Source organism: Cygnus olor, chromosome 4, assembly GCF_009769625.2.
Source record: "Cygnus olor isolate bCygOlo1 chromosome 4, bCygOlo1.pri.v2, whole genome shotgun sequence".
NCBI lineage: Eukaryota > Metazoa > Chordata > Aves > Anseriformes > Anatidae > Cygnus > Cygnus olor.
Genome location: NC_049172.1, coordinates 10,240,156 through 10,267,837, shown reverse-complemented (window position 1 = coordinate 10,267,837; position 27,682 = coordinate 10,240,156). Strand labels below are relative to the sequence as shown.

Sequence of the window (27,682 nt, the reverse complement as noted above, 5' to 3'; positions counted from 1 at the left end):
CTGTTAGAAACATTTTGAAGAGATTATGCACAAGCCTTTTGTCACGTTCAGTTTATAAGCGTTTCTTCTCCCCTTGCTTTTTCCTATGACTTTTTCCTATGACTTTTTCCTATAAGATGGATCTATGATAATAACATACTTTTTAAGATCAGTCTTCCAAGATTATACTAGTTGAATGATAGAAATAACAACAGGTACTCCGAATAAATTACATTTTTTATTAGATTTTCTAATTTTAACAGGCATATAATTACTTGTGGTGTCCGAGCAAGTCACAGTGCATAGAATCTTAGAATTATTTAGGTTGGAAATGACCTTCAAGATCATCAGGTCCAATCAAATATACATGTACTTCTATGTGTAACTCTTGAATCCCATACAAACCCTCTAGAACCAGACAGCCTCCAGATAGAACCATTTTACAAAAGATTTTTTCAATGAACATACGAATCATCAAGTCTGTTTGATATTACTTACTCCGTAAAATTGGAATATTATTACTCTCTTGCATATGGCTCTTTGTTAGTGGTTCTTGAGAAGGGGTATCTGAAACAAAATATTTGGTTCTAGGCTTCGTCAGTGGACTGATTTGAGTACAGAGCAGCTATGGACTTGGAGATTGAAGTAGAAAGTATGCTTCATTTATTTCTTCCTTGGTGGTTTCTTTAAATGTTAGAGAATTAAGTTCATCTTAAGCCCCAGTCTTTAGTTACAGTAATTGTTCATCAGAGCATAGGGCAAAATTACACAGTAATTTCTTAATTTCACTTCAGAATATATATTCCCAAAGAAAATATATTGCTGCTTATGGCATTTTCAGTCTCAGGTTTGCAAATATCCTATTGTTATAGCACCGTCTTAGAAGTCTCCCAAAAATGTGGGAAGAAGGAAGGGGATATTTGGATTGAAAGAGGTGCCTGACACGTCCACAGCATATGGAAATAGTGCAACTGCTCTCAGTCTTGCTTTGTAAATTTGCCACGTAAGAAACAGCTGAATTTGTCTTAAAATCAGAAATTTTGACTTTTTTTTTATAGACTTCTTATATGTTGCTCCTTGGCAACTGCTCTTCAACAGAACTTGACTGCATTTAATTGACTTGTAGTGAGGCTTTGGGAAATGTAAATTCATAGACATTTCATATGACAGTGTTATAATTTTCAAAGAGCTTTATATCACTGAGGAACTGTAGTGTTATTAAAAACAAAGCATGAAGTCAAACTGCAGCAGAGAACTGAATTTAAAGCAGAATTTCTCAGTCATTTTCGAGGGGGGACTCGTAGAATGATTTTTTTTTTCTCCATTTTCATACTTATTCTTTCCAAAATTATAAGCAGAATTACCAGGATTTATTGGATGAAACTTTTGAAATAAGTCTAACTCAGATTATCTGTGAGTTATATTCTGTCTGTATTGTTCTAGAAACATGTAAATTATGAATTGCAGAAGTAGAAATTAATCTCGAACTACACTCTGAGTAAGAACAACAAAGAAGATATGCCACTCTCTTCTATAAAAAATGGCAAGCAGTTTAAGTCTTGATTATGACTTGATGATGAAGTCTTGATTATTAGTAACGTCCATGATTATGAGGTCACTTTGAGCCCTGAACGTTTGGAGAGCAAATTTTAGAGGAGGGTGGGTTAACGAAATGGTAGAACACAAAGCTTACAGTTAAGGAGAGTGACACTAATCCAGAAAACTTGTTCTGAGAAGCAAATAGGAAACTTGTTTTTAGCAACAGGGACATTTGTACTCTTTTTGGAAAGCGGATATTTCTTAGGACATTTGTGTGTGCATTATTCGTGTTGAAACTGGAAACCAATTGCTTCTATATTTGTTACCCTCTGTGTGACATAACAGTGAAGGAGGTTATATACGTTAATTTTCAACTGGAATGTAAATGACATTGCACAGGAAAATCCTGCGTTGGTATTGCATGTTGGGCCACATGACTACAAGATTAATTTGTCTGGTTTCTCCCATTTCCATTTAAAGAGGGTGTTTGTGTGTAGATTCACTGAATGCTTCTATATGCAGCAGAATAAAAAGCTGCTCTTAAGAAAAGAAAAGCCGTTTAAGGGATTAATTTCAGTCAGCCTTTGCATTTTTTGAGGAGCACACAAAACAGTTATTCACTGCTGCTTTCCTCCTGCTGTCATCTCATTCTTGACCATGGTGTTCATGACACTTCACATAGGATCAGATAGATTTTTAACAGCAATATATTTCAGAGTTATCTGTACTTCTCAATGATATGCTGACTCAGCACCTCTGTCTTCTTTTTTAATAATGTAATCTACAACAAAAGGGCTGGATTTATATAGTGTGGTACTCAATAAATAACCTTTTATTCCAGTAGTACCCTCCAAGTGGCAATCTTTAGTGTCAACACCTGTATTCCAGTATTCTAAGCCAGAGTGCTCCACTGCATGAAATGACTAAGCTATTTGGAGCAAAAGGCTTGAGTAAATTTTAAAGAGAAATAGGAAAGGAAAGCAGAAAGTGTCCTCAAAAAATATCTCTTACTGTAGCCTTTTTGTCACTTTTATGTGTATATGTAGGCATATGTGTATATATTAACATCTTTAGCATATTCTCCTCAAGGTTCAGCTGCTAGTGGAGTAAGTTGCTGTGGTTGCTCCATGCCATAAAAAAATAGTTTGGCAGTGGTTTCCTCTTCCTCTCTACACAGTAGTCTGCAACCTTTTGTTAATCAAACATTAGTTTATTGTTCAGAAATTACAAAGGAAAGTTCCACGTAGAGGCAGAGCAAGGAGTGTGAGAGTAGAAGATAGTAAGCAATGACATTGCTTAATAGCTTTTTAGGATTTGGGGGATGGATTATCTGCACTGACATTGCTTTGTGAGATGTTCTTGCATTCACAAGTAGGAGCTAATAAAGATGACTATATAGTAAATTGAATCATTGTTTGCTCTGGTTCTAAAATGAAATATAAGCAAGTTCTTAATGTACATTATATAGCATCTTTTAAACATCACTTTGGAAAATGCACATAGTATTCAGCAAATTTATTGTCATCACATCAACTTTCTATATGGGACATAAATAATGTGGCAATAATATCTACCAAACCAGATGCTTTTCACAGCTAGACCTAAACTTGATAGTTATGGATATGATAGAAAATATGAAAAGTTTCACATTATTATCAGCTCATTTGTTGCATAATGAAAGCGAAGATTCTATTGCTGTAGTTAATCACCACATCGAGTGTTTAGTAGAACAGTGCAGAGAAAATACTTTCATTCTTATTCTGTGAAAGGTACATAGTGTAAAAACTATATTGTTTTTATGATGGTAATATTGTGACCTGTATCATGTATAGAAGTAGACAGCAGTCTCCAATGCTGTAACTGGCATTTGTGCAGTATTTTGGGGTTTTCAGGAACAAAGTCATTGTGATTCTGCAACATGTGCCATCAGTTAGATAACTGTAAACATATATGAGGCATATTCCAATTGTTATTCCTATTGATATAGTAGTTACTACATTCATTTTCTACTGAAGGATCACTTAAATTAAGTAGAAGGTAGATCAATTGAAAAGATAATTTATTATTTACCAGTAGATTTTCCAGAATTACCCTTTAAAAATACCTTTTATTATATTAATACCTTTTATTAGATATTGTGTATATAAAAAACTACACCTGAATAAATGCATTTTTAATGTCTCCAATTTTTTCCCTCCTCCTTGTGCTCTCTTGCCAGCAATAATATCCCCTAGAAAGGGGCTAGCAAAAGACAGCTGTTTTTTATGAGATTAAGGAGATTCAGCAGAAGAATTTGACAAATTGTATCATTTGTTGTATTAAACATAAGTGTTAAATGGTGGCTTAGAACTTGAGAACAATTAGAAATGTCTGTCAGGATGAGCTCAAAATAAATCAACAGTGATTGGAAAGTGTTCGTGCTTGTGCATATGTGCCTGACAGTGTAAATAAGGAGGATAAGATCTTAGAGTCTGTTATTTCCAATTGTGAACATAATTCCCAGTGACACTGATGTGTATCTGCAACATAGCAATAGAATTAAACAGCAGAAATAAATAAATAAATAAATGCAATGTGCTTAATAGCACTGCAGATTGTGAGAACAGTAATTCTTAATATTTCCTGAGAGCACTACCTCCTCCAGCACCTGGTGTGGACAAATGAATTGACCCAAGACTGTCACTAAATGTGTTAGTGAAACTAAATATCGTAAAAGGCAATGCAAAAACAATGGGTTCTCTACCTTCAGGCTTTTGTTTCTGCTTCTCTAGAAATTCTTTATTGCTTTGTAATTAATAGGTGTTTCATACAATACCTGAACCACTGGCTCTCACTATATGTAAATCCATTCAGAAAAACTTGTAACGTAAAAAGCTAAGTCTCTACTGAGTATCTGTTTTCTTTGTTAACCTGTCATGCTTCCATAGCTGGGTAGTAGACTCAGGGGACAGGTGTGGAGGTGTGGGATATCATTTAATACAGTCAAATACCTTCCTGTAGTCAAATAATTTCAAACAAATAACACTACAGGGAAAAGAAAAAAAAAAAAAAAAAAAGAAGAACTATATGGTTGTTTTACTGTGAGATTGGGACGTTAAAAACCAACCCTGCTTCAGCAGAAGGATGCAGTCTTCTCTGTGTTTAGATGATAACCGCATTTTTCTTACTTTCATTGTGTTTGAAACAGATTTTGCGTCTAGCAGTTTGGCAGATTGAAAAAACTGAGAAATTCCTCGTTCTCCTCTTTGTTTTAAATATTTAAAGTCACAAAGCAAAAAAGCAACAAATGGAAGGAACTCCTGCATCAATTGCATGATGTCTCAGCCACATAGTTGCACTGAGAACAGGGAGTAATTCGGTTTAAAAAGGAGCAGAAATGGGCTACATGTTTTTATTTTGTAGCTCCTGCAGTGAGCAGAGGCACCCTCTGCCATTGTTCAAGTGTGCGGTGCCATACAAAGTTGGCAGCGTTGTATTAAACCTAGTGAAGATCTTACTCACTGGTCTCATTTAAAGGTGTGACTTGAGAGAGATGACTCACGTGCCTAAAGTCAGGCTCATGCATGGAAAGCATTTGCTGAACTTGGGTATGAGTGAGGAAGCATGGTGCAATACTCTTTCTCCAAACCAACTGTTTAACTTTTGATTTAATTGTTGTGTGAAAAAAAAAAAAAAGAAAGGAAAAAAGGTAGAAAATAATGTTTTGTTTTGGTTGTTTTTTGGTTGGTTGGTTTGCTTTTTTTTCTGTAAAAACTGTATTCTGATTGGGTAGAGATGGTATATTTACTCATTTTCGACTTTCTTCATTAGGCAGTAATATTAAAAATATATGCAACTGCGATTGATTATTTAATGTGTTTTGGAGATAGCTACAACCTTTCCTGCTGTATGCAAGCATATGTAATGTGTGGTGAACCTCCATCGTTAGTCTCAGTGAAAATGGGACTGCTCATGGCATGACCTCAAAAAAAATAAAATAAGAAAAAAAAAAAAAAATTCAGCCCTACCATATCACCATATTAGAACAAGACTTTTCCAAAGCTCCATTGGAAAAAAAAAATAAAAATAAAAAAGGATGGTGGGTCTGATGCTTCTTGCATTTGCGCAAGAAATGATAATAATGAAAAACGTGCTGATGTATCATCATTCAATTTCTTGAGGTTTGCTCATACAAATAAGAGATATATGAAACCCTACCTTTACAGTTTGGTGAGGTGAGGGGTTGGCATTACTTTCTCTTTGTTTCCCTGTTGTGGTTGCTCTGTATGTTTGCCAGAGCTACTCTAGCAACCAGTTTTCCTCCTCCACAGGCGCACGACTACCCTGAGCTTGTTCCACCCAGGAGGAGCTGATGCCGGTGCTCCTGGGCCTACCCTGCTGCTCACCATCATCATGGGAGCTGTGAAAATCTTGAAAAATTAAAATGAACAAACAAGGAGCATTTTCAGAAATTTCAGCTTGGCCTAGATTTTCTGGTGCTGAGATCCCCGTGGCGCAGCAGTAGGAATCTCCGGGGAACAAATGAACCAGGCTGCTGACTTCAACATCAAGGGATTGGCACTGCCTTAAGCTAGAGCCCCACGTTGGCAGGGTGTGAGCCAACCGTGGTCCCCAAGGGCCAGGAAGCTCAACAGCCAAGCCCTGTGCCATGCTTGGTGTCTCCAGTGTGACATGTGAGGGAGCTGAGGACACATCTGCTGGAAACTCCCTTGTGCTACAGAGGAGTCCTGATGGAGGACTACTGTTCCCTTTGCAACTCCATTATATAATTGGCCGTCCACTGCTGCATGTATATATTGAGTCAATAAAACATGATAGTCTGCAGTTCCACTAGGCATTTGCTGTTATAATTAAAAAGGAATGGATTTTATACAAATTTTCCCAACCCATGGATGCTTATGTGACCTAGTAATAACATGGGATTTTATCCTACACCGTATTTCAGGATCAAAAATATCAGCCCCATTGATTTAAGCACCTAGAAACTAATGCTTCCTAACCTTATTTCACATGGGGGAGTGAGACCTAGGGTGATTTGCTCGTAGTCCTTCAAGACATGTCAGATGAGTTTTGGCGTGAGGACTCAAAACTAGTAGCTTCCACTCCTGAGTCTTAACAGCGTGGATTTCCTTCTCCCAGAAGCTGCATTAAGTTTCTCTTTTAGAATAAGAATATATATATTTTTTTTCCTCTCCAAACATTCCTGGACTTTTGAACTAGTATATTATTGGGCTAAGTGTATTCTGCTTTTGTTGATGAGGTATGCATGGGGAATGGATAAAGTGAAGATCAAGCTTATGTGCTGAAATTGAACTCTGACTTCAACTTAACATGGCATGTAATCCATATACTCCTCATCCCTTTTGAAATGATGGTCTCACAAAATTAACTAACATGAGGCATAGAGGTGCAGAAATGTCATACTTTCATAGATAATAAGATTACGATACTTTAAAACACTGCAAGCAGTGAACTTTCTCCTTTCTTAGCCAGTGAACATTGGTTATATCTCTTCACATTTCATTCTTCCAGTTGTGATGCATTTCTGTCCCATTTTTTATATTTTCTGGGCTGTTTCCAGTAGGCTTGGGAAATTTCTTTAAAAATAGCCAATGATATATGAGTTGGATTATATTTTCATATGTTGAGGTCAGTAGGACAAGTGATCTTTGGAAAGCCTTTCTAATGATGTCATCGGTGCTTGGCAAAATTATCAAACCTTTTTCTGATTTGTTCTAGGTTCATTTAAACTGAGATTTCTGGTGACCTTGTTGAGTGTGAATGAGATAGATAAAAACCAAGAATTTTCTGCTAAGCTACAGGACGTTATTGATGTGCTGAAGGTTTTTAAAAAGCCAGTGGAGAATTGCATTTGTGCTGTCCTCATCCGGATTCTGGAATAAAGCTGAAAGTAATGACATGCTTTTTGCGTAGCCAAATTAGATCTTCTAATGGATAAAGTTGTGGTTTCTGAAGGAAGATAACCTAATTCCATCTAGGATGCTTGGGCAGGAATTATGGCTGCATTTTTTTTTCCGAATAATTTATATATTTATTTGTTTTACCGGTGGAGATATTCCTAAACTGAAGCATGAGTAATACAGTAATTTCTGTAAGGTATCTTGTTTAAAATGTCAGATACAGTATTGTTTAGAGGAGAAGTTTTGAAATTTCTGCCTGATACATGGAGCTATGAATGAAATAAGGCAACAGTCAGAGCAAAACTGGAGCATTTGTACTACAGTGAGGAAAAGCATCATTTGTGAATGGTGCAGGGAGTTTCATCTAACCCAGCACTTTATATGTCCAGATGTCATCAGAGGTAGGATTTGCATCAGGCTTAGAAATGATTTTATTAGGGATATCAGTGTGTGAAAAACAAGAAGATTTTCAGAAAAGTTAATTTGTTGAGAAACTTGATCCTGAACTGGTGAATGCACTGTCTTGGAAGCAGTTCTCTGCTGAGGATGAAGTGAATTTCTGTGATGGCTCATGCAGAAGAAACTCTAGATAATTTGGACTTCTCTATATCTACTACTCAGTGAGTTACCTGTGTTGTTCTGGTCACAGAACCAGGCTTAAGGTGACATCTCCCAGCTGCACTCTGCAGTGTTGGCTGGAAGGTCTTTGTTTTGCCATGTTCTGCAATGGAGTCAACATCTGCCCTGTGTGTGTGTGCATGCAGTGGGAGCATGTTCACTTCTTCCTCTGAGGCATTTGTTACAGAATTACTCTACAGGAATAGAATTTGATTAATTGCTATCATTATTTTCCATTTTTTCCTCATAATTATAACAGTTTTATTTAGTAACCATGTAAGATTGTTCCGCTGAATGTTTACTAACTATATTTGCTATGCTGTGCAGTCATCATCAGCATAGGTGTGCCCTACCTAAAAGACAAGCATAAGTAGTTTTATGAGACTAGAAAAACAACTGTTTTATGCGATTAGAAAATAATACGTGTTTTACGATATTCCATTCGATAAAGTCTTTTATACCCTTAAATACTGCTTGGATACCAAAATAATCCTTTTTATGGAGAAGGCACAGTTTTCAGCATCTTGCATACCTAGTGTTTTCTCAGCTATGTGGGGCTTTGCTTTATGGAGCTAAATAAAACAAGGGAAATAGAAACGGAAGCACAGGAGAAAACAAATGTTTTTGGCTGAGATTTGCACAGAGATGACAGGTGAATGAGGTGGAGAGGTAAAGAACAGCTGTTCCAGATGGCAGCAGCTTCAGGAGGGAAAACGCTCGAGTCATAGCGGTCAGATTGTATGAAGAGATGACGCTCACGTAGAATGAGTGGTGCTGGCAGGGAGATGGGTGTTGGAGGTCAGTGGAAAAAATATGGTAAATAATGTATATAAAGTTTACTTCTCTTAAAGTAGCCATTATTTGTGTCAATCTCTTTCAGTTCTTTTCTGCATGCTACTTGCAGTTGTTTTTTTTCCTGAAATCATCAGTTATCAGCATTTTCTGTTATCTTTGGCTGCCTCACCACATATGCTGCCTTAGTTCAGTTTTGTATTGACAATGGACACTCAAGAATAAATAAACCTGAATTTTCATAACAATAAATACAATTTTCAAAAGTCTGTTTTTGAAACATCCTTTTTGACTAATCTACTAAAAAGAGGTGCTTGAAAGCCTCACAGACCTGATTTGGGGGTTTTAAACCATAAAACATTCTTAATAGAACCATCACACTGATTTGAGCCACGTCTGCTTAAATAGTTCATACAAGAAACAATAAAATAATAGGGAAATTAGTGATGCTAAAAATAACATTATAGATTAAAGAAAGTGAAAAACTAAATCCTCTAGCCTGGGAATTCTTGTTCAATACACCTGAAGAATTGGCTGTACGAGCTTTGAAAGCCTTTACTCTGCCAGCTCCTCCTGAGTTTAATGGTTTCCCGTTTACAATGCTCTGCTTGAAGGTTTTGAGGAAAAGGCAGAACAGACACTTTGTCAGATTCATAAAGGGAGAAATGATTTTAATTAACCGATTAAATTTAATTTACTGACTTAAAGAGTCAGATGGCTAGCTGGAATGGTAGTTTTACAAATCTGACAGGAAATAGACCTGAAATAGTGTGTATCAGCTGTTGACCTGTCTATTGATCACAGTTGTCAATTCTAACTCATTTTCCCAGTGCTGCTACAATTTTAGGCTTATTCTCACCTTACTTGAACTTTATATTTTTATTTAATTGTCACTAAACATGATGTTCAACAGAAATCCTAGCCCAGCATGGTCATTCAATGTATTAAATGGCACCTTTGGAAAGGTAATTAGTTCTCATGTCTTGGCAATGTTCCTATAGAGATACTTTGTTTTGTGCCTAACCAGGGTTCCCCAATATTTCTAGCAGGAGTCAATGCTTCTCTTCCCCTTCTGCCCTAAGTTATGTTAAAACACAGAAAATCTGTTTATTGTGAAGTAACTTCTGGACTCTGTGTTGAGTGAACTGCTCACTGGAAGTGAATGAAGAGGTGATGTTATTGCATAAAATATGTCTTAAGCGCTTATGATTAATGATTTGGAATATTACAGGTAAAAACGTATAACCTCATTTATTTATTTATTTATTTATTTTTTCAAGGGGCGATTTTTGATGAATCTGCCAAAAAAGATGAGGAAGTTTTTCGAATGGCAGTTGCTGATCTCAACCAGAATGATGAAATCTTACAAACGGAGAAAATCACATGTTCAGTGACATTTGTGGATGGCAACAATCCATTTCAAGCAGTTCAAGAAGGTAAGGTACCTAAACTGATTTTCTGCTATTATTTCTCCAGAGGTATGCAAGTACTACTGTGATAACTTCCTGCCTTTTTAAGACATTTGTACTTTTTGTTGGGTTCTTTTTCTGTAGAATATCAAATAATGCTTTTGATTTTGGATTTGGCTGGTATGGTTTGTGTCGGTCTAGTGACTTCAGACTGTAAGCTTAAGCTTTTATCTATTTTGCAATTAAAGGCTATTGCAAAATGGTAAGAAGTCAGACAGTTTGACTACATCTTCCATCTTTTTCAGGCTGTTTTGAAGTTATTGTCAAACCAGTAGTCCTTTCTTTGTGACCTCTTAATATTACTTGGTTTCATTTCATAAAAATACCAGCTTGCTTAGTTGGAAAGCATAGGTTGCCGTGTGTCTAACCTTTTCAGCACATACACCTGAAAAAGTTACCTATTTTATAAGAGGGATTAGAGATAACCTGGTGACTCAGAAAGCCGCCTGTGTCCAATATGATTGCATACTCACTCCGTCTGTTGTCATTGTCTAATTATTGTGCAAGAGATGAAGATGTTGCTTTGGGTTCTTTTTTTTTTTTTTTTTTTTTTGATAACAGTAAGATGATAGTAGGACTCAATATTTGAAATCCCTCTGAGCTGGATTAGTAAGTCACCAATGTGACTGTGACTGAGCAATTGTCTGGAAAGACAGCTATATGAAGTCTTTAGAAGTATGGATTTGAATTTTTTTCCTAAGCATTTGTATTACTTTCTTGTTCTAGCCTCTTTCTGAGAAACAGAACATATGTTTATTGTTGGTATATTATTAGACTTGTGTTAAAAAGAAAACAAAATATTGATGTCTTTCTATGCTTTTGTTGGCCACTCTGAGTTCAGGTAGAACTTCGGGTTTAAGTAGCTAACTTGCAAACTATTGCTGCAATACCTGTGAAGTTAAAGGTTAACATTAATATCTCTTTGGATTCAATGGGCTATTGACAAGGTAGTATTAATAAAAAGGTGCTTATGTAATTTTTTTTTTTTCAGTTACATCCTTAATTTTTGAAAATGTATGATTTTCTGGTTTTGCTTCAATTGTACATGCAATGAATAGACCTGTATGGTGAGAAGCATTACAATCTGGACTTTGATAAGGCTGAGGCAAAAAAAAAAGATGTGAATCTGAAAGTATTTCATATGGAATCAATTCAATCTATTCCACTCGGAAAAAAAATACCATGAGAACTGAAGCTATCACATAAGTTTAGAATCCAGAGGGGAGGAAATAGCGGCTAAGTGAGGTCAATCTTTTTTAGAAACTTACTGCATTGTTAGTAGTTTTTCCCAGTTGGTCCGGATGGATAATGTTAGTTGATGCTCTGCAATTAACATCAATTAATAGCAACATTTAACAATTAATTTCCTTTATCAATTAGAGCAATTGCAAATTATTTCACAGAACTTTGTTTTAAGAAATTTATTTATTTATTTCTGACTTAAAGAAGGTAGGAGTGTCTAGAAAAGTAAAGCATGCCAAAGGAGTTAATGACCTTATACTTCAATGTTCAATTACTCATTTTTGCCAAGCAGTTACATTTGTCATTTTCAAAAATAACTTAATATAGTCAATACCTGAAACGTGAATGAAGTAGATTTGACATAAGTTTTAATATCATGTGTCAAGGGGAAAAGGTCTGTTGTGATATTGATGAGTTCAAGAAAGTATTTGCCAGTAAAAGCTGTTTCTTGTAAATGTGTGGTTGCACACAGCTCCATGGCTAGCAAAGCCTTGTATAATTTGAGTGAAGAACAAAAGTTTCGTCTTGTGCGTTCAATATCTGTGAAAAGGTGTTTGTTAACCTATTTTTCTACAGTTAATGTGTTTGCTTTTAGTTTGTTCTAATTGAATATATGCATAAGTTGTACTGTAATGTTTCAATTACTTTATACCAGGTTCTTCCCTTTTCTTTTTTTTCCGCATCTTTATATCAATTGCCTCCTGTTCTTCATTGGATTTCTTACAAATGTTAATAGCAGGGAAGAGAATCTCTGTAACTGTTGCCACATATTTCATGTCTTATCCCTTGGGAGGTGGGGGTGTGGAATAAGTCCAACCTGTAAGTAGAAAAAAAACAGAGATCTTACATGAATAGAAATATTCTTAGCAAAAAAGCAATATAGAAAATACTAAATACATATCATTAATGCACTTGGGCTTATTTCTGTATCATTTTGAAACTATAGAGTAATCTTTAAAAATAAAAAAGCTTTCAATGTTTGGCAGAATGTTCATTTAAAGTGTTAGACATAATGATAACTTAAAATTGTCTAAATTTGTCTAAAATATACCGCTTTTAGTGAATAGGAAAAGTTCTTACAAACTTATCTCAGATTATCGATCTCAAAAAACAGGAGGGCCCATGAGCAAAGATCTGATAAAATGAGACATTTATGGAGAAGATACTTACAAATGTATTTTTAATAAATAGTCAGTACATATGAACTCTACCTTTTCTTTCATTTTATTAGCAACATTAGCAAGCAACTCCCAAAACTAGGTAAACAGGAGCAGTCAGATACTTTATATATTTTTTTGAATGTAAAGATAACTAATTTGATGGGACTGGCTGACGTGGTGTACTTAATGTTCTTTCCTCTGAATCTGTTTTTATAAATTATTATAGTGTCCTGAAATGTCTTCCATTTGTACCGTAGGACATCTCATTAGTGGTTCTGATTGGAGCAATGAAACCGTATGGCAAAGCTGAATGGTTTTATCCCAGAAGAGCTGTGAATGACATGCCCCATAATATCACTGGAAGTGCCCTCAGGGGTGATTTATAGGCATGTTGTAGAGCACAGAAATAGGAGGTGAAATTGATTTTCTTTAAGTTAGGGAAATTTTCTTCCCCTTCGGTGTATGCTGTGCCAGAGAGGACCGACAATGAAGTGTGATGCATGCAGTTTTACAGCATGTTTGTGTCTCAGTCTTGTAGGGCAGTACGGGCACTCCATCCAGATGCAATGAGGGCAGGCTGGACTGTGGTGGGTGGAAAGCAAGCCCAAGGCAAGTGATTTGGGACGAGGAGGGTGAGGACCAGTGAGGTGTGTGGCCAGCACGTGGAGCTGCAGCAGGGTGGGCACAGGTTTGCAGAGGAATGGGGCCAAGAGGGATGGCTGAGGCAAGTAAGTAGCACGTGCCAGACCATCTCGGGACAGCTGTAATCCAGCTGCTGAAATGTGTATGTACCTATGGTAATGTACAATACGGAATCTTCCTTCCTCTCTTCCTTTCTTTCTTCACTACAAGATACTTCACAATATTTATAATGCTGTTCTTTTATGTGAGGTCTCAAAATATTTGTGTGCTTGCATGAGTGAGAGGAAGATTATTGTGCTTGTTTTTTTTGTATGCTGTGCCAACCTTGGGTAGTACAAAGGGATATCAGGAACTTATGTTGTCCTTGTATAGACAATGAAGGAAAAAGCAATAGTCAGTTTTGCACAGTAGCAAGTTAATACTGCAAGCACTACGAAACAGGGAATTACGATCTATACTAGTGGCAATAATAATATATATATTGTAATAGCATAGACTTGCTTTCTTCTGAGACTCAATTTACAGCAGTATTTAAATAGGGGTGGGATAGGCCTTCCACAATATACTTAAACTGTAATTAGTTTTGAAAGGTGGCATATCTATATTTCTTTTTAATGGACTTTTTTTTTCTTTTATGGGGAATTAGGTCAAAATAAATACATCACTTCTTTCTTGTTTGTCAGAAAATCACTGCATTCCTATCTCTCTCACATTTTTATTATTCATGTGCTTACTTCAATACAGTAATAATTAAAACCTAAATTTTATGGCTGAAGGCCTGGTATTACCTGCAATCCTTAATTTGTCATCAATAATATGATAATCTCGTTGCTGAAGGGCTCATGTGAAATATATGCTTTCTAGGGATTCTCAGCTGAGTTACCTTGCTAGACAGACCACTAGGTTTCAGTCCACTGCTAATGATTCTCTAGCCTCCCTTGTCTTCTGTTTTCCACAAAGTCCTATTATTTTAATACTGATTTATGCATATCTGGGGGAAAGCATTTTTCACTGATGCGGGTATTATTGTTCGCCATAATTCCTATCCCAATTTTAGAGGGTAAATGGAGAGTGGGTGGGCTATGGTAGCTTGAACCAGAGATAATACTTTGGCTTTTGCTGATCTGCCTCCTTGGGCAGCACACCTTCTACAGTCCCTATACTGCCATTTTCACCTGCATGTAAGAGTTACAGAGCAAACCCTGCAGATGTTAGCAGTGCCAGAGGCACCCACAGCATCTGGAGGGCTGTCAGCAGAACCCATATCCAATGTGTATGCAGGGTCCTTGGAGATCCATTGCCAGTATCTTAAAGCCTGTGGCAAATGTTTCTGTTTGGTACTGCAAACCTTTATCCTACTCCTTTTTCCTACTTTTTTTTTTTTTTTGACAATAACATGTTTTACCTGTTTTAAATAAACTCCATAAAGATCCAATGTTTTATTCTATAGGCTACCTAAAGCCCATGACAAATAGATTTGACTGGTGTTGTTTGAAATCCACTTTGTTCGACAAGTTTTCCCATTGCAATCATATAAATATAGGTTTTACTTTTATTTTTTTAACCAACCTTTTTGTCATTCAGGTTAGTCACCGGAGTATGCTTACAGACAACAACTCAAGCCTTCGTAATGGCTTTTGAAAGCTTATTGTGATCAGTGAAGTAAATAAGGCAGTGAGTCATAACTAAATGGGATTCAGCTGTAGAGTAAGAGAGGTTTGTAGGGCAGCAGTGTGTATGAAGGTCACATGCAGGATTTTATTCAAGCAAAGTTTTATGGTCAGAAATTATGGCCTGATGGATAAATCTGCTTTGGCCTTTGGGACTAGATGAATGTAATAAGATTGTCCTTTCCTGTTTCTTTGATTGCTATAGAAACCTGTTTAAATCCACAGATTTCATGGACTACTAAACTTTCTGTCACTTTTTGTCAGTTATTTCTTCAAATTTCTTAGTCTTCATGGTGCTGTTTATTAGCCAGTGCATGTTCAGTTTGAGATTAAACCTTTACAGGTTTGCACTTCTTCGTTGCCTTTCCATTTCGTTCCAGGTTTGCTTTCTTATTTCTCAATAAAATGGATTTTGATGTGAAATGATATTACCAGTATTGGGGGGGGGGGGGGGGAGGGAATCATTTTCGACTAGGATTTGAACTATAAAATATTTAGGGGGAAAGGAGTAAAACCGTTTCAGAAGCGATATAAAATTCCACTGTAAATTCAGAAACTATTGGGAATGTTGGCAACTGCAAATTGCATGTATCATCTGCACTTCAGTACTTCAGAAAATACGGCAAAATTCTTTTGAATTACCAAACCCTTTATGTGATCGCACAGTGTAGCAGCCGTGGTGGCGCTGACCCTTTCCCAAAGTGCTAGGTGGGAAGTTTGGTACTCTTCCACATTTCTCTCATTTTAGTCCTACAAACCCCACAAAACCAGCCATATCTTGCAGAAATATGCCATGAGGAGTCCAAGTGTTGGCAGCTGAAGAAAAAAGCAGATTTTACAACTCCTGTGACAGCTGGGAAGACAGGGCTTGCATGGGAGAAGATCAGGAAGAACGGAAGAGTAGGTATTGACTGAACTAGAAAAGGGCATGCAATAGAGGCTTTGCTTAGGAGGAGCAGAATGTATATTTAACACATTTTCAGCAACAGTTTCAAAGCTATTGTGACCTTCCTTTGCCTGAAGGTAATTTACCAAGAGCATACTGCAAGCTGTAAAGGGACCAGATTTATTTTGAGTAAGGCATCATACTGATTCAGCAGTTACAGTAATTGCAAGACTTCCACAGCTCTCCTGATGTTGAATTTGGGGATCCAATATTTTCTAGTTCCAAGTTCTTACTGTAGTGCTGTTTTCTTCACTTGCAGTGCAACTTCCAGTGTCGTTGTTTCTAGCTTGAATACTAACTCTGACAGCTGTAAACCGTGCTAGACTTCCAGATACCTGAAGATAAAAAAACAACATTCAACTCAACCCCCACTCTCCCTAAAACCAAATAAAAGTAAAAATAAATAAATAAATAAAATCACTCAGTCCATCAAGAATGGCATTTTCCAGAGTACTTTATACAATGTGAGAAACATGCTTTCAGGAAAAGAGATGCAAGCCTCAATAGTCCACAGCATTCACAGATGGCAAATCTGAGAAGATTAAACTACAGATCAAGTTTAAACTAGAAATACTAGTGCAGCTGAGGAGCCGTTTCTGAAGGATGGTTTCCAAATAGCTGAGGAAAAGAAGGGAGGAGGAAGGGGGGAAGAGGCCTTGCATGGTGCAAGGCCGGGCAAAATCCTGGCATCTGTAGTTATTGTTCTCCATGTTGTCTCAGTGGGTACCTAAAACCCAACAAACACACCGTTTCTGACTGCTGTATGTCTTTGTTGTGGTTTAAGGGAAAAAATACTGGTGTTTCCATGGAAACCACTTTTCTTCAGGTGACCAGGAAACCCAGTAGCATCCCACTGTTACACTCAGCCCTATCACAACATTCAGACTTTAAAATAGCAGGAGTGATTTTCCTAAAGCTAACACCAGTTGCCAAAGTTTGGCTCAACATTAATTTTTTGTGCCAGATTTTGAACTTTCTATCACAGAGCTTCCACTTTCAAATGACAGACAGCAGTTTAAATGGTCCTGAAAGAACTTCCTTCCCAGACTTTTGCTTAAAAAGCATGTGACTCTCAGGCAGGCTATTAGCCTTTTTTCCTCTTTTAAAAAAGCGAATCAAAAAAATGAGTAAATAACTGGACAAGTGTGAAGCCCTTTGATGCTGGAGTGCAGAGCGAATTTTCTCACATTACCATTGGAGTAACTAGATAGGCTGATATTTTGCACTACTGACACTTTAAATCGAGATTGGATCATTTCTGGTTTTGCAATGTGCGTATTCCCACTCACAGTTCAAGTGCCCAATATGTGCTTTCATATATTAAACACAGTACTTCAGTTTGCTGTGTTAATGTACTCTGACATGCTGCTAGTAGTTTACTTTTAAGAGAGCAATACAAATTGTGATGTGATTAAATAATATCAGTAGTACACTTAAATGTTTAAAGCCACTGTGCCTGAAGGCTTTTGGGGTATTTTATCAAACACAAGTATAGAGACAAAGCAAATGAGAGGTTCTTCATCTTCCCAGATGCCAATTATTTAGCTAGCACCCTAGGCTGTTAGTCCCCCAAAGCAATCTCCTTAAATAAGTAACGAACATCCTATCCAGATTTCCTCCACATCTTTTTGTGAAGCACTGTCCACAAAAATCACTCCAGCAGTCAATCATCACTGTCCAACCAGAAATGCGTGTTCACAGGCAGGCCTCACAGCATGTGCTGGCAACTACCAAGCAATCAACGGCTGGTTTGGGTTGTTTTCTGGTATGTGAAAGTAATCTCCCAAATCCTTTTTTTAAAGTAATGTTAATGATAATTTGGGAGTTTTGCTTTTGCATTTCCCAAGTTCTCTGAATTAAGCAAAAGTCACTAAGTCTTTATATCACGTGACGGGATAGGTAGAAATATGTATCCAACTGCATGCATATAAGTATTTGATTTGTACATCTCTATATCTGTGTTTGTCTAAAAGTCGATGTAATTTTAATTTATTGTATAATTAATTTTGGTCTCCCCTTTGAGCCTTCCTTCCTCCTCTTCCTTTTTATCCTATCTTTTCTTTCATTTATATCTTTGTTGTTGTTTTTGTAATCTTTTAGCACTTTGAGCACAGCCTATATTCTGATCTGTCTGAAACATTTGGGCATTTATGTGGTGCAAATAATTTAAAGCACACTCCTCTATATGTATATGATCAAAATGTATTTTATGGAGGATAGGAGTGTTTTAAAATCTAATTCTGATAATGAGGAAATGAGCTGTGACACTCTGGAGGTGAAGCCTGAAGTAAGTTATGAAGGTCATTCTCCTAGATAAGGAAATTAATTATATTTTAGCCAAGTTCTCTGTTACTCAGACCCTTTATATTGTATACAACCAGGTAAACAACCAGGTAATTTTGACTAAATATCAATTTTTCAAAAATGATCTGATCAAAAGAGAGCAGTTACAAAGACAGATTTGGAAACTAGACAGAGTTTTATTAGAACACTACTTATATCAGAAAACGTAACCTCATGTTATCTTTTTGAAAGAATGTCTGCTCTGGGATTTTAACACTCGTTCTATTTAACTGTTGGTGTGGCTTTAGCTTTTTTGATTACTGTCCCTTTTGAATTTTTTTTTCCTTTTAAAAATTCAATCATAGTTTTGTTTATTTTAAGGGCATATTTTCTGCAGAAACTTGTAGAATTTAGCAGCATTTTTGTATCCTGCTTCTCTGGACTGTTCCGTGTAGCTATAGCTCTGTTATTGCTCGAAGCAGAAAATGTAGCTGCAGGTCATAGCCATGACTTGTGATATCTGGAAAAAAGCTGAAATCAGAACGAACCTTCCTGAGTGTGAGGACACAAAATGCAATTAAATAAGTGAAAGTCTACAGAGGTTTTTCTTCTGACACTGTGTCTTATGACAAAAGGGTTGTGATATATCGGGCTCTGTCATCATAAAGGACCAGAGAGCTGTACTCAGAAATTACAGTTTAATGGCACAGGGAAATGATTTCTGTTCATCCCAACCTTCTGTAACCTGGTTCAGGAAAAGAAGCAAGCAAGAAGCGACTTCCTTTTTCAAAAATGTTTTGTTTTAATGCCAAGTTGTGTCTCAGCGGCAAGCCTTGTGATAGTTAGCCCTTGCAAAAGAGATGGGAAGGGAGCATGACCTCCCCTTCCAGGTGCAGTCAAATGTTGGACCATCTTTTTGGTAATGTTGGATACAAGAAACCAAAAGGAATTTGTGGTTCAGTGGCCAAATACAGAAGCAGCCAACTGCCTTCAGAGAAAAGACTTTTACATTTCTGAGATGCCACTCATGCAGTAAAAAGAGGTGCCACTACTTCATCTCCTGAACAGGGAAGAGGAATGTTCAGAGAAGATAAAAACCATTTGGACTGCCAAAAGGAGTTTTTTTTAAAAATTGCCTAGGTCTAAGAGCTAATATGCTCTCTAATGAGTGAAATCAGAAGTGTGAGGTGATGTTAAAAGACAGATCTGTCAAGGCACTTGGAAAAAGGCTCAGTAGTTCTACTTAGAACATGTGAAATTTTGAGTTTCATCCTGAAGTCTTTGGTAATCCTAATTCTCTGATATAAGAAAGGAACAGGAAGTAAATAGGTATACATGAAAGAAGATGACTACCACTTGATTTTCTTGCCTTTCCAATATTTTCTGTCTTTACTTATTTTTCATTTTAACTTATTTTGACACTGATGGATCAAATGCTGAGCCTAAAGCTTACTGTTCTGTGTGCTTGACTCACTGAGTTCAATGCATCAAGGGGTAGAAATGGTTTACTTTGATGAGAGGGAGCGAGAGTCTAGAGATACTTGCGTAGTATAGAAGCAAAGTAATATCTTGCCTAACTTGGTTGTGTTAGAGTAACACAGCGACCTTGATTTGGAATAGAACAGAGTGTAAAACAAACCTCTGAAAACACTAACTTAAGAAAATGCTTTTCAGTTAATTGGTAAGTCATTTTACTTGCTGTGTTCAACTGTGCCAGTAAAAGATGTATTGTTCTACCTTTATTTTGAAAAAAAAAAAAAAAAAAAGTACTATTCAGAAAAGCATTTTATTATATTCTGCGTATCAAGACTTCTTTGTAGTTTTCATCAATCTCAGTAGTTTGACTGTAACAACAACTTCTTTCCTAATAGGCAGGTTGTATCTTTTGATACTGGGTAACAGCATTATATTGATAATTCACAGAAATTCTGTAATATGATGGAACTTTTTTTTTTCATTGCCTTTCGTTATTTGGAGGATTAACCTTTTAAAAAATATCACCATCCAGGGCATCCCTGCACAAAATTGTCACTTTTCCCTGTGAGTCACACTAAATTTACAGTTCTTTAAGCATCGACATACTTCTTTTTCAATATTTGTCACCTTATTTTATTTGGAGAGCTTTGGAGGAAATCAACATTTTAATGTTTGTATTACAATACACCACGAAGAATTTCCTTAAAACTGTTTTGTTTCTTTCTCTTTGCATGGGATCACTTGACCATCATCAATTCCTGTCTGAAAATGTATTATTAAAATGTATTTTGAAGTTATTTTTTGTGTCAGAAGGGAGAATTAGCAGTCATAGTTCATATAAAATAGTACTTAAACCTTCCACCAGCTGAGTCTTTGGGTCAACAAGGCTTGATCGAGGCAGGTTCAGATCCTTCACAGGCAAAATGCCACCAAAAATCATTTGATGGGTTGGGATGCATTACATAGAATCACAGTTCTTTAAGAATTGGATTCCACATATAAAAAGCAGTTGTGGATGAAACAAATAGGGCTGGATGTGGCTACTCCCCACTCCTGTCTCATATCAATAAATTTAACAAGAAAGACAGTATGTTAAGATGCTTGTTTTAGCTAGTGCTGTCATCCTAACACTCCGTGGAATTTGTGCAGAACTGGTTCTAAGGCTCAAATCACTGTTTTAAATGAAATGTTCCTGATAAATGCATTTAACAATGGCAAGATCATTGCCGTTGCTGAAGTGTGTAATAACTGTGGAGAATTTGTGGTTGTGTAACGTAGTGAAGGGATGGAGGAAATGTAGATTGTCTACCTTCATCAGTGCTGAGATGATGTTATGTTCATTTTGGTGTGGGGAATTCTTTTTGTTGATGCAAGTGAAGTTCATGAAGATTGTGTGATGAATGTTGATGAATGTAATAGGAATTTCCAACTCCGACTCTCGTGTCCAGTCCCCCAAGGAGGTTGATCCAGGTAATGAATTTGCCAGATCACATACATTTCAACTCTATTTTTAGGTGACTTTCTGCTCTTCAGACATTCGTTTCGTGTGAAATCTAGCTTTATGGGAAAGTTAGAAGCTGATATGGATCAGCAGATGCCTTTTCTTTTCCGAAACTGAAGAAGTAATTCATTTTAGAACTTAAAAATGAGTTCAAAACTGTCTGTGGATAAGTGGTTTCACATCTGATTTGATAAAGAATGTTGAGAAATTTTTCTTTATGTCACTGCTTCTTGTATTGCTAAACTTCTCCACATCGTTCTCCACAAATTCTAGAAAACTTCTTGAGCTTTTGTTTTAGGGATAACAAGAACATATCCATTCCTCTTCCCATGCCCAATTTATCCCTTTTGTTTTTTTCCTGGCGGGTCACTGGTTATTTGACAGTGCTTGTTTGTGTCTAGCCAATTTTTATAACATCAATATATAATACAATTTCTATAACATGAATGTACAATAAGCTAAAACAAAAGCACAAAGCTTTAGCTTGTCTCAGAAAAGTCAAAATTCAGTACTCTGACTTACCTCTGAAAAACAGCATGGTTACTCATGTTGGAAGCAGCAGGCTCAGCGAATCTTTCTGAAAACTTCAGTAAGATTATGTGTACAATAGCAAGATGGAAAATATTGCATGTAAAGTATCCACGGACCCAACAATATGTCTGTCATAGTGATTTAATTCAACGTTAATGCTGAAAATAACAGAAATGGAATACAAATAATACATCTTACTGTATTACTTTCTGTGTTTTGCAAAAGTTGCTTGCTGCATGAGATCTTGGTGCGAACCACTCTCGACTAGAATTTCTTTGATAATTCAAGTCAGACTATTGATTACCTTCACAATGCAAAGGGGATTAAATCTTAGTAAAACTAGCAGAAATATGGGGAATTAAAGGAAGATCTGTCAAAATGTAACAGAAGCAACGTTACCGAATGAGATAGTTGATAACTGCCATCATATTTTTTGCAGAGATTTCTTTCTCACAGATTGACAAGCTGAACTGTGTCACTGATTTGTAGGAAACCAGTGAGGGGTGGTATAAAGAAAAATGTGAAAACAGCATTTAAATATTTGTTAGTGCCTTTCCTAACGGGCTTAATATCATGCATGTTTGAATGCAGTGGTTTTAATGCTAGATCTTTATAAAATATCCGAAGTGCAAATACCAAAAAAAAAGTTGATGGTGGCTTTTGTAATGCTTTCTGGAAGATGAAGGAGTGGAGTAAACAAAAGTGTAGGTGTTTATTGATTGTAGCACAATAAAAACAGCTTGCAGTCTTTCCTCCCTGCAACCTTCTCAGATTCTGAATATTAATAGTGACATGGAGCCACTTGGGAAGCATTATAGGATTCATTGCAAGAAATGTATCTCTTATATAAAAGGACTTGTGCATTTTTGAGAAACAAACATCCCAGCTAGAAGAAAGGGTTCTGAATGTAGTTTTTGTTGAGACCTGTGCAGCACAGGAGATCTTCACTTGCTGCCCAGCTGCAGGTTACAGAGTGAATAATGATTCTCTTGTCTAGGAAATTATCACTTCCTCTAACTTTGTAAATTGCTCCGTTCCTTGAGATGCATTAGGCTGGCCATTTTGATTTCAAAGGAGAAGTATAAGTCTTTATGCATATTATCAGAATATTCATTATTCATATTCTTTATTAATATTCAGATTTTGCAGGGTTGGAAAGCTTTAGGTAGCATTGTGGTGTGCGTATTTGGTTACTTGAAGGGGTTAAGAGGCTTTTTGATCAAGGACAATTTAGTACTAAATAGGTATCTTGTTTCCATAGAAAACTGCACTCTATAAGGACCACAGAAAAGCTGGAGAAACATTGATGTGAAGAAATTTGTGCTACTTCTTTCCGTTTCTTTGTGGAACCTGAGGAATAAAAGGATTGCAGTCTCTGAGGGCATCAGTTGTGATGCACACAGAAGCACTTTAGCCGAATTATTCATTGTTAATATTTATCAAGCAACAGTAAATTACATCATTCAAAGAACTGGAATACATTGACATATGTGGTTCTTTTAGAACATTAAATGCGCACCTACTTGTCATGATTTGAATAATTTATGTCTCATATGGCTGACTAACCTGGAATCTTTTCTACCTGCCAGCCCCACTTTCTACTGAGGACTCTAAAATTTTGTTACTAGAGATGAAAAGCTATCTCCCATGGGGGAGGTGTATCTTTAATTGTGTATAGATCACAGAAATGGATAAGGCGTATTTAAGGCTAATTCTATAGCTCTCACTTTCAAAATAGGAGAAAACGATGAGTAGAAACCGATTCCTGTAACCTCTGCTGGATTATGAACAATGACATTGCAAGAAAGAGGTGGGTTTGCATTTTTCAGCTAATAAAAGGAATTTGAAGTTGTTTCCTCAAATTAGTCATATATATAAACTCTTGGTATTTATACATAGCAATACATCAATGGAAAAGAAAGTACTGCAATTACAGAGGAAAAAAAAAAAAACACCTTAAAACAATAGAATAGTTTTGGATAGAGAAGTGTGTGGGTACATACAGGATATTAACTGGTGATAAAATTCTTATAGTTACCAAGGCTACAAGAACATACACGATGTGATCTTAAAATGCAGCAATAATCTCTTCCTTTAAACCTATCATTGTAGCAGCAACTTAAGCATTTCAAATAGACATTCCCTAAAGCTTTACCTGGTATAAAAATTACTTGGCAGACGCATCTGTCATGCAGAGTTGTTACATGTGGCAGCTGGAATATGTATCTAGATGGAATAGACTGCAGTTTTGGAAATACTAGAATTTTTGGAAAAGTAGAATATGATTCCCAGGTTGTATGTTACGCTTGGATGAAAGAAACTTTGAAATGTTTATCTGGTTTTGGTAGTCTGTCTGTCAACTCTCTTAGAGCTCACTAAGAGAGTATGCGGTCTAATTGTTTCTTAAATTGTTTCATTATCTCCATATACATATGACTTAAATTTAATAATAAGGCTTCATATCTGGTCTGTCACTATGTCTGTCATAGTTATGGAAGTGTAAACTTAAATGGTCTGTATAACGAGGTTTACCTTTCCTGTTTCCAAGCTGGCTTTTTAAACAACTGAACCAAGTTTTGTCTTTCTGTATGCTGTGCTCTGGACTTCACTACATTTGGAAAAAGCACATGCTACTTGGCTGGATTCCCTGTTGCAGACCTCCTCACTACTGGTCTGCAGGGCAGTGGTCATATGGACTAGGAACAAGAAAGATAACTACAGGGGGACAAAGTGGGGTGAAAGTTACTCTGTACCCAGAGAAAATATTTTGTGTTAAGCTAGGATATGACTTAAAAGGGGATTAACTATTTCTGAACAGATCTTTTTGTGGTCTGTTCTGGTCTACAGAGAATGTTGGCTATGAATGTCCATGAAGATATGTATTTGAAGATAAGGATAGCTATTTTGGAACAAATTTTTATGCGGGTAGAATCTATGGTATTCAAATATCAGACCTGAGACAAAGTTTCACTGCTCTGCTTTAGGATACTCTGCTTTAGGATGCTTTGCTTTGATTTTCTTGATGCTTAGTACTGTGTGTAAACACGTTATTTGCTTTGGAGAAGATGGAAGCAGAGCATTAGGAGGAGACAGAAAAAAAATTATCAGGACTCCTGGAGGTTTTATATAGCATTTATTTTTCAGCAGAATAAGTAACCTATATGAGATTTCACTACAGAAAAGAAGTCTTATGGTCTTACTAGTTGCTGCTCATAGGGACCGTTGTCATTTCATACAGTTTTGCCTATCCATGTAAATAGCAGTTTATACTAGTGTTAATTTTGGATTTTCTAAAACCTGTTCTCAAATATATATTTGGGTATATATATAATTATTTTTTTTACAAGTGTACCTGCACTGTATCTCAACTTTATACAATTGTCAGATTGATGGGTACTGACTAAAACCTGTACTCTAATTTTTTTTTATCAACTTGGTAGGTTTTCATTATTCTGCTTATGATCATTGATACTGCAATGAGAGGCCTATAGTTACAGGGTTACTCTCCTTCAGTTTTGCAAAAATACTATTTGTATTGTTGCAGAAAATCTTCAGTATTCTAAGTGTTATTTAAAAAAAAAATTCAAACAAAAAAACTACTACTATCATATTAGCTATTATTTCCTCAGCTAACTCCTAGGATTCTTGGATTACAGATATTTAGCCTTACTAATTTGAAAGTATTTCTCCTTATGAATGAGACCGTTTCCAGAAAATTATATAAGCATACTGAAAATTCATCTTTTTGTTTGTTTGTTTTTTTTGAATGGTGGTGCTGTTTTTCCCATGTCTCTCTTTGCAGCAGCGTGCAGCCAGCAGCTCAGCCTTCCTGTCTGTTTACAGCATCAGTATTTGGGCTGTTCAGAAGGGCTGCCAAATGGTGTGATGATGATCAGTCAAAAGAAGCAAGGCTATGACAATGCAATGCAAATGTCCAAGTAGAAGAGAGAAACATTCCCCAGGCTGAGTTAATGTCAATCGCCATTCTCAAGTTTCAGAGGCTCCCGAGAGTGCAATTTAGCATAATGTGCATTGTTGGAGGCTGAGAAAATCAGGGATGGGGGAGAGGAGATGTTTTAGAGGGTTATAATTGTTATCAGTGGAAAGGCACCGTACCTGAATAGCAAGAATTTGACATCCATGCGGATTGTGAATCCGTTCCTTTCCCCATTTCCCATGTGTCCTGGTTTCAGTTAGGACAGAGTTAATTTTCCTCCTAGTAGCTGGCAGGGTGCTATGTTTTGGATTAGGATGAGAACAGCGCTGATAACATGCTGATGTTTTAATTGTTGTAGAGCAGTGCTTACACCAAGCCAAGGACTTTTCAGCCTCTCTCTGTCCTGCTAGCGAGCAGGCTAGGGATGCAGCAGAAGCTGGGAGGGGACAGACCCAGGACAGCTGACCCAAACTGGCCAAAGGGGTATTCCATACCATCTGACGTCATGCTGAACAATATATAGGGGTGGCTAGCCGGGGTGGAGGTGTGGCCGGCTGCTCGGGGATAGGCTGGGCATCGGTCAACGGGTGGTGAGCAATTGCATTGTGCATCACTTATTTCGTACACATTATTACTATTAATACTATTATTATTATTATTATTGTTGTTATTCTTTTCCCTGTCTTAATAAACTGTCTTTATCTCAACTCACAGGCTTCACTTTCCCGTTTCTCTCCCCCATCCCGGAGAGGGAGGGGGGAGGGTGAGCGAACGGCTGTGTGGTGTTTGACTGCCAGCCGGACTAAACCACAACACCATGTCATCACGTTCAGGTTGTTTTCAATAACACTTTGTTTTCAGTGTACTAACAAATTAAATCTGTTTACTCCAACACAAATTCCAACTGCAGGAGAGACAAGCTCAAGTTTATTGCCTGATTCACTTTTTGCTCCTTGCTCTGCATTATTATAAGAGGGCAAAAGAGCTTCATGTTTTATTCAGTTAATACAATGTATATTTAATTTGCATTTTTAATGTTTTTGAAGGTGAAGGATAACAACTTCAGCAGTGCTGAACATGGTAATTTAATTGGTTGTAGTGCAATCCTAAGATTCTCAGAAATGGTACTATGGTGAAATGTTGCAGAGCCTGAAACAAGAGTCCTGGTCAAAAGATCACCTGTGTTAAACCATTATCCTCACCCCAAGAATTAGCAAGAAGTCACAACTGCACAGCTGCCTTGGTGCTTCCTGTTTGTTCATCTCTTTACAAACGTTTACAGGAGGAGAAACCCAATCCAAATGGATGAATAGAGACCACCAAGGCATGCTGAACACTGCTGAACACTTCCTTTCATTTCTCTGTAACTGGAAAATGTTGAGGTTATCATTTAAAAGCCATTGTTTCTGTACCCGAGAAATGGAGGAAGAAATATATATTATATTTATATTATTATTATTTGATATTGTATATTATATTTACATATACTACTTCCATATATTAGATGATTATTATATTTGTTATATATATCACTATCAATATATAATATTTATAGTATATAATACATTGTTTTTATGTAATAATATATTAATAATATTTATTTTATTATTATATTTGTTAAAAGGGTGTGTATAAAGTTTATGATAGCAAAATTTATATTTCCTAATTCAGTATCTGTCTGTAGGATCTGGGCTTCTAAGACAGCATTTTTTACCTGTGCGGATTGTGTGCTATAGAAAGATAAGCAAAATAAGTCATATATACCCCAGGACTGCTGATGGTTATTGTATGCCTTTTGCTACGTTGTTCGTGACTTAAGGGGATGTGGACAGTTCTATCAAGCAAAAAGATCTTCATTCTCCAGATTAGATGCTGAGGTGATAATATTTTCATCCAGCTAAGTGCAAGCTCAGACAGAAAAAACACTTTAATCAAATTAAAGTAATTAAAGTTGGTCCAAAAAGGCTATTTATCTA

At 36.5% G+C, this 27,682-nt stretch overlaps 1 protein-coding gene across 3 annotated transcripts in view; it reads left to right on the top strand.

The window, feature by feature from the left end:
* The window catches only part of GRID2 (glutamate ionotropic receptor delta type subunit 2), an 805,832-nt gene that overhangs the window by 212,125 nt on the left and 566,025 nt on the right, over window positions 1-27,682 (top strand). For all 3 annotated transcript variants that reach the window (XM_040555872.1, XM_040555874.1, XM_040555875.1), the window contains one exon: window positions 10,130-10,285. In XM_040555872.1, coding sequence (XP_040411806.1) covers window positions 10,130-10,285 — 156 coding nt within the window. The remainder of the gene's footprint in view (window positions 1-10,129; window positions 10,286-27,682) is intronic.